Raw genomic sequence first — 8239 nt, 5'->3', positions numbered from 1 at the left:
ATACCTAGCCACGAGCAACGGAAGGCACACACATGTCACCTGAAGAAGTGCGTGTCCAGGTGCACTATGTACCCTTTTTAGTCATTTGCTTTTGCGGCTCAGCAGCGCATTTCATATGAACAAGTACAAATAACTTCTCTCAATCATCCGTTCTTGCTAGGCTTCACTTTAAAGCGAAAACGAGCGCCCTAAACTATGCTTGAGCAGATTTAGCCGGCATAGACCAATGTATTTTTTTATCTGTACATAAAGGTGTCATACAGCTGTTCCATAATAAGTTCCGTAATTGAGCATCTTTCAACGGACACATACTTTTCAGGCGTCGACGAACCAGCTAAAATAGCTTATAAACAGCTTCTTTACTTTGGATACAGTATTCAACACAATATTCGGTGAGAAAGCTTATTCCGCACGGCTCCGCTGACACAGTAAGAATCCAGAAGTACCTCGGCATTCCACGTACGCTTATAGACGGCGACAGGTAAAAGCGAGTGCTCTATGACAACCGAACCCCGTTGTTCACAACCGATCCTACACTAGAAGCTCTCCATGTTCCCCCACTCCCCCGAATGGAGCAAAGCCCCCTTCAAGGATTGCCGTGGAGTGCCAATGAGGCGCTGTGACCACTTCTTTCGGGGGACGGCGCTGCCATCAACATTCGAGAGTCGAGGTGGAGTGAAGAGTGAAGGAACGCTCTAGAATAAGGGTGTAAGATGCCTTATATACGAATTAATGCTAACATGTGAAAGTGAAGTCCTGCTGGATGTAAGCAACAGTGAGTGATTGAGTGTCAAGTATAACGTTACGCGCCACTGCCTGCACCTCAATTTTTTTTTTAAATAACGCATAGAAGCTTTCATACTGCACCGCTTTGGCCAACGCAGATTGACACACAGTAGTGCTTTACATAACGCATTTTTCACGCTGCAAATTTCAAGACAACCCGTTTAGCTCTTATGAGACATGACTCGGCGAGTTCCTGTCGCAGCTCAAAAATCACTACATTCACTTACCTCGCAGGAGTCTCGGTTGCCTCCGTCGTAGCCAGCACAGACGAAGTTGTCCCTGATGGCCTTGACGTGTCCGGCCAGCATGAACATTTTCTGGCACTTTTGGTTGCTCAATATCGGCACTTGCACGTACTGCAGCACATTGGGCACCGATCCACCTGTGGGGTAAAGAAGACACCCACAATTAAAAAAATAATTATCGGCTTTTATGTGCCAAAACCACGATCTGATTATGAGGCACGCCGTAGTGGGTGACTCCGGAATCATTTGGACCACCTGGGGTTCTTTAACGTGCACCTATATCTAAGTACACGTGTGTTTTCGCATGTTGCCCCATGAAATGCGGCCGCCGTGGCCGGGATTTGATCCCGCGACCTCGTGCTTATAGCAGCCCAACACCCTAGCCAGACATGCGCAATGACAGTGCTCCTTAGAGAATTTTGTATTGAACACGAGAAGTTTCGTTTGTGTAGCGTGTATTTACTTATAAGACAAAGTGGTGGTGCAACTTAGCGGCTCATCTGATAACGGAAAGTGAGCACCACGCGCGTAGGCGAAAGAAATTCGGACCCCCAAGGAAATGGGGACAGAAACAGACACGAAAACACAACGTTGTGCCATGCTAAAATGCACAAAAAATACAAGTCAATTTGTTAGGGGACAAACAGACAGAGGTACTGGATGTGAAGACGTGTTCGATGGCCATACCCTTTGAAAGAGAGTGGAGGTTGATGCCACAAAAATCGTTCAGTTTTACCTTTCTGCTGCGTGTCATTATAGTTCTTCAGAAGCATACTTCGTGCTAAGACGACATCAAATGTTTAAGTGTTCTTATAACACAAAGTGAGTTACGTATGTATGTGTGCTTGTTCTAATTTTACCTCTGCCAGCCTTCTAGCAATAATTTGCTATAACCACCCCATCTTTCTTGAAGGTTCATTTACATTCTCATTATTTAAAGCCCTACACCCAAAATTGTGCACCTTATTTTCATTTCACGTTGACTTATTATAGGACTTGACGATGTCTCCAGCGCCAGTTAAAGCGTCGAAATCAGAAAATTTGATATCTTGATTTGCGCCTGAAATCATCTTCCGCGCCGACTGCAGCGTCGTATATACATCAACAGTTTTCAGCAGCAGATGTGAGGTAGAGGCAGGCGACTTAAGCGGCAGCCATGTGCACGCGATATTCAAGTGAAAGCGATAGGCAGAGCCCCTAGCGCTGTCGCGTCGCGGCATGAAGCAACCACATGGACGCGACATCGCGAAAGAAAGTAGCGACGAATTTACATTCTTGTTCGAATAACTACAACTGCGATCCCATAAAGAGATCGCAAACGTACCTCGAGGCCAACGTTTTACCCGCGGTATACTAAATTTAGCTTTATTATGCTGTCATCGCTAGTGGAAATTCGTTCCATGCCTCCAGCGTGCAATGCCGTGGCGCAACCTGGTGAGGAAAACTCAAAACTCTTTCGCGGCTCTGCGTGGCGCCTCAGGCCTAACAGCGTGAACACTATTCAACTGATCTCAATAATAACGACAAGACAACGCCGGTACTTTGTCCTCAGCTTGAGATGACTTGAAGTGATGGCTGATTTTGCCATTTCTTTTTTGCTGTCACGGCAGAGAGCAAGTTGCAAGAGCGAATTCAGATCGAAGCCAGCAGACTGGTAGCTGCCATACTGTTGCGCAATCACGATGTTCCCGGCGGAGGTCGCTCCGCGGACTTCCGGGCCCCAATCGAAAATTTTAGGCTTGCCGAAAAAAAGCGGTGACGCGCCTAGCGGCCGCGACGAATCGCCCTCCGCAACGGCAAAACCTGTCCCTCGTCGGCATCGCACGAAAATCGCGTGCATGTGGTTGCGCCTTTATGCTGTTCGTTTTGATTGATTCGGCATGAAGAATATATGGTGCGTGTTCCTGCTGTCATACAACGAATATATTAAAATTAAAAAGTACTTTATGCTTTTAAAGGCTACGAAGAGTACGCACATTTGTGCAATACAAATTCATCGTCTTTCCAACTGACACTAGGTGCGCTGCCCAACGGCCTACACTCGAAATATAAAGCAAAAATAGACGTTTCCAAGTAACACGTAGTATTCACAGTACAACAGGCGATATGGTGAAATCCACGCACGAGCTGAGGCGCACATTCACCGTCTTCCTTTCGCTGCGTCCTCGTGCGCGTACTTGGGTAACGGTCCCGTGACGATATTAGCTGCGTGTAAAACTATTTTCGTATATATTTACAAACATCCCATAGCTATTTATTAGGGGGTGTGCGAATATTCGAAAATACAAATCAGAATGAATAGTGCTCACTATTGGATCCGTATTCGATTAGAGAGTTCACTATTCGGAGTTGTCGAATACGCATATCGTTCGAATACTATAGACACAGAAAGAGTTTTTGAAGCCTACAGGAAGAAAGACTGGTGCAAGTGAACAGTCGTCCGAATGATTCTACTGCATGAGAACCGCGGCTCTTGCTCAGAAGCACAAGTTCGCGAGCGAACGCACGAAGGAAATCATTTATGCACAATAGTTTTCAGTTAACACACATGTCTCGCCTTAGGCACCCTACAAAGTTTCTCGCCAGGTTTACGCAAATCTATTTATTATTTGGGCAATGTCATTTTGCTTGAATCCCTTTAAAGCGGCGTGCAGTAGGGTGTGATAAAAATACGCTTCACTCCTCCAATGATAGCTACAGTTCTACGCTCATCGGCTGACGTAGTTTTTGTTTGATGAAGTACTGTCATTCTCCTATTGCACCAGATAGTGCAAATTTCCTTTGTTCTCCTTTACGTACGAGCTATTCAAGTAAGCTTAACTCCAGTTAATAGCATGAAATGCATCAATTGGCTTAAATATCTAATTTATTAGAATAGAGGTCGAAGACGAGTGTCATAGGTTGACCCCAATTGATTGAACTTGCCGGGAAATAAAAAAGTATATTTCGAATAAAGGTCGACCCATATTTTTTGAGAAACAAAAGCTTTAAACATACCACACCTTCATTTACCGTAAGCACAAAAGCAAGGCCATTAAACCTCGCTAGTCATTGCCTCAAGCGGCATCGTCGTCGGAACTGCCAGATATTTTTTTTTTATTTTCGAGTACTGTTAGCCCTTCCGGCCTGTTACAGGGTGGGAAGGGTACATTCAATCAATACAGCACAGTTCCACCTCTTTTTCGAAAGTTTTTATTGAACAAGTATTATCAAATACGCGTTGGTCAAGGTTATTCCATTCAATAATTGTTTTAGGCAGAAACGAATATTTATAGATGTCAACTCTTGGCACATAGGACATAACTGCAAAGGGATGGTTAGTACGTAATGACCGTCTATCGGGCGGCCGCAAGTAGAAGCCGGAATCCGAATTGAATGCATTGTGATAGAGCTGGTAAATATACTTAAGCATAGCAATTTTTCTTCGAACAGCCAAAGTTGGTAGCTCTGCACGTGCAAGAAGTTATATTACGGACTGCGCTCTTCGGTAATAAGAAAATACAAACCTCACTGCCATTCTCTGAACACGCTCAAGCTTGTCAATGAGATATTTCTGATTTGGATCCCAAATTATACTTACGTATTCCAGAGTTGGCCTTACTATTCATTTATACGCTTTTAGTTTGACATGTCCTCATAGGAGTCTTCGCAGGCCTCTTAGGTACTCTAAACGACGTCTTCTTCGTTGTGTCATCGAATGCGTTGGATATGGAGCATTTCTTCACGCCATCTGTACTTTGATAGCTTTGTTCACGAATATAGGGCGATAGCTCATATTGGGTCACATTTCCGAAAAAAAAAATGATCTAGCTATATTCGAATAAATACGCTAAGCCTTTCGTTGCCCAGAAGCTTACACGGGAGTTTTTTTTTAATATTTTACGTTGTTTACATGTGATAAAATATTCAGTATTCGACTGAATAAAAAGAATTTCACGATCAACAAACCTTTATTTGTTATAACATTTACTGTGCGTGAGAGGATGCATTTGCATGCGCCTTAACTAGATGGCGCCACCATATCCAGCGCGCTATGGCACGCATCTGATGGGAAGGCTACAATGCGAAGCCGCATACGCACCTTTTTTGTCATCTATATTTTATTTTGAAATTCCAAGTTGAATAAGTTTTGTTTAGCCGCGTCAATTTCCATAATTATTTTTGCACTCAACTCAGTATAACACAAGGAACGCGTTGGTGCAAAACTTGACGAGTACAAAATGGTCGCAGGGTCCGTTTAACACGCAAGGCCTCGAGTATAGGGCCCTACTCGAGTAGGGCAATACTGGTTTAACATGCCAAAATAATTAACGCAGGTGAATGAAATATTCTTAATAGGTGCTTTGCTATTTCCACACGCTATGCTCGAGTTGTCTGCCTCACTGCATTTGGGCGTCGCGTTTAGCGTAACGATTACATACCGTGAAAGACTCAGTGAGCTTTAGGAACAAAAATATTCATCAATGCAAAAATATTTTGACGTCAATGGCGTCATACTGTAGTACCGACGCTGAAATTCGGATGCCGAAATCCGAAAGGAATACGTTGCCCTTAAATTTCTCCACTACAATAAGCAAGCGTTTTACGCCAAGTAAATTCAAATCAGGTCTTGAATAAAATATGTCATCACATGTGGGCTATTTTGAGGTTCCATTTTCACGTGGCTTTGTCTTCTAGCAAAAATCGTGTGACCTTTTTCTTTTTTTTTTGGTCGGGACAAGGGCAATGAATAAATTCTGACTTGTTTCTCTGTTCCATCTCACCAACCCCATGCTGCGCGGCGACACCTATGGGTCACGTGAGCAAACCGGAAAAGAGAACCAGATCAAGGGCCCCCTACACAGTCCACTTGTTATCGCCCACCGGGCGACGCCGACTGAATAGCTTCATTCGCATGCACTCGACGCGAGCGGGTTGATTCAGAAGTCGAGCTTACACAACCCGACCCAACCGCGATTGACGAGTACCAACTCCTTGCAAGCGGATTGACCGAACTCGCCTTGACATTGGAAACTCTTAGAGTGTCCGGTATTTCGGTATTCCACAATGAAGTTTGCGTAATACCAAGTTATCGGACGCTGGTAGTGACATCCTGTGCCACTTGGCCTAACCACAATGCTTTATAGACAGATTTTCATGTTGCGTGAGTTTTCTTTTTAAAAAAATATTTAAAGCGCAACGTGTTCACGATTACGCCGCTGTGGAAAATTTACACCAGCAGCGAAGTAGAATACACTGGGTTACCGCAATAATCACACTGTCTCGTTAAGCTCTGTGCCACCAGGGGGCGGCACCAACCCAGCCGCTCATGTTTACGCCTCCAGTAACCCTGTCATCTGCAAACGGTAAGAAGTTCGCAGACAAACTAAAACTCTCGACTCTGTCGGACCCGACGACTGGTTTTCGGCCCGACAAGCGGCTAGACCCGGCTCTGTCTGGTTCCTGCAAATTAAGCTAATGTAAGCCTCACAAAACGATCAGTGGCGCCCACAATAGGCGAGCCCTCCTGCCTTCTTCAAGCAAGACGCTGACTCTCATCACTGATTGGCAGGCACGACCCACAGCCTTCGCAGCACTGTATTGAGTTGGTGAAATGCGGTGTACAATGTGTCCCACTTAACTTGTGCCAAAATTTTAAAAAAAGAGGATATGCTTTCCAATATTGGACGTATTGAGCAACACAAAGCAGGATCGGGAATTTTTCAGGATATTCTACAATTTTTCTCATCGACACTTTTGATCTGGATATATTATTTGAGACGTTGATCATTAATAATGACTCATTAATGCAACCAGGCGAAATACAAAAATAGTTCGACTTGCTCCAGGCGACGGCGAACAACTTGGTTCGGTCCAGCTACGAGACACTTGCACATTTTTTGAAAATTTTGGCACAAGGTACGTGGGCCACATGGTATATAGGAGGAATAGGTTTCCGTTCACTTGCGCGTACCGTGCGACAGCTTCCCCCATCCTGTGACAAAAGAAGTTCTCCCCGTGAAGTCCTCGTTCCTTCCAGGCAGGCAGATGGGCACGATGTGCGGCTGGAACACGACCGGCCGCTCCAGTTCGAGAAGCGCCAGGTCATTCTCGAAGGTGGCCGGGTTGTAGCTGCGGTGCACGATCATGCGCCGCACGGGAATGGAGACCGGCTTGAAGCGCCCGATGTTTCCGGTCAGGTCGTGCGCGCCCAGGATCACCAGCAACGATGACAGGAACCTGTGCCGCAGGGCCTTTCTGAGCACATGTCGAAAACGCTTCGTCTCCACCATTCCGCAAAGAAACAACAGAGCAGTGTCCGTGCACTAAGCAGTGTCCATGCACATAGTAGTTCGTAAGCTGTAGCTCCCGGTACGCTCACGTAGTTCGCCAAGAGCTGCTGCTGACCGATTCTGATGGCGAACATACCATTTACGACTGGTTTCGGCCAATTACAAAGTTCTTACGGACAAGAAGCTTTAAGCATTCCGCCTGGCATTTTGTAACGATAATTTTCATATTACATTATTTTTAAATGCTCTCCATCGCACTCCTGTGTTCCCGTTATTGCCGGGATGGCCATTTTGTTGTAGGAATATGTAATGGAGAAAATCAGAGGAATGGAATCCTTACATAACCTGGCCTCAGCTCTTGCAAATAGTGATAACAAGGCAACAAATGTTCTCAAGAGGGCACGTGCCCTAAGATTCATCTCTATCTTCTCAAGACAAGCTGTTGCCTAGGATGACCTACAACAATGTCCGAAGTCGGCATGGCAATGTAACTCCTCATATTAGATAGAATTATCACACTTATCCCTGGCAAAGATTACCATAAATATTACTTTAACTGGTTTAGGTATGTCATGCGTTTTCATATTCTAAACTGCTTCGGAGTGGGGAACCAGTCTCAATATAGAGTGTCCTTCGCAAGACAGCAAGAACTAGGGATAGCACGAAAACCACTAGCCTTTTAATATAAGAGTAAACTTACGAACATTCCATCAGCAAGCGGCAGAAGAAAGAAAGTACATTGTTTTAAGGCTGAGGTGAGTTTCGAAGCCAAGTCAGAGTGGTCACGTGCAACAACGTGTCCTGAGAGACTTGTGTGACGCGCGTGGATCTCGGAGGTAATAGCGAACAGCTTTAGCAGAAAGCGGCTGCGTTGCCAACACTTTATGCACCCTAGTAGTTCCAACTGCGTGCAAAAATAATTACTCCAATGCCGTC

General features: G+C 45.0%; 1 protein-coding gene across 1 annotated transcript; it reads right to left on the bottom strand.

Annotated features, from left to right (window-relative positions):
* Positions 1-903: 903 nt before the first annotated feature.
* On the bottom strand, positions 904-7303 carry LOC119435802 (serine protease filzig). Its single transcript, XM_037702520.2, has 3 exons — positions 6985-7303; positions 1014-1168; positions 904-924 (listed from the first exon to the last, which is right to left on the bottom strand). The coding sequence occupies exons 1-3, from the start codon at positions 7301-7303 to the stop codon at positions 904-906; spliced, it is 495 nt and encodes a 164-aa protein (XP_037558448.2).
* Between the last annotated feature and the right edge of the window lie 936 nt (positions 7304-8239).

Source organism: Dermacentor silvarum, unplaced genomic scaffold (assembly GCF_013339745.2).
Source record: "Dermacentor silvarum isolate Dsil-2018 unplaced genomic scaffold, BIME_Dsil_1.4 Seq922, whole genome shotgun sequence".
Classification (NCBI taxonomy): Eukaryota; Metazoa; Arthropoda; class Arachnida; order Ixodida; family Ixodidae; genus Dermacentor; species Dermacentor silvarum.
Note: the sequence above shows the minus strand (reverse complement) of the source record. Positions and strands in the feature narration are given on the sequence as shown.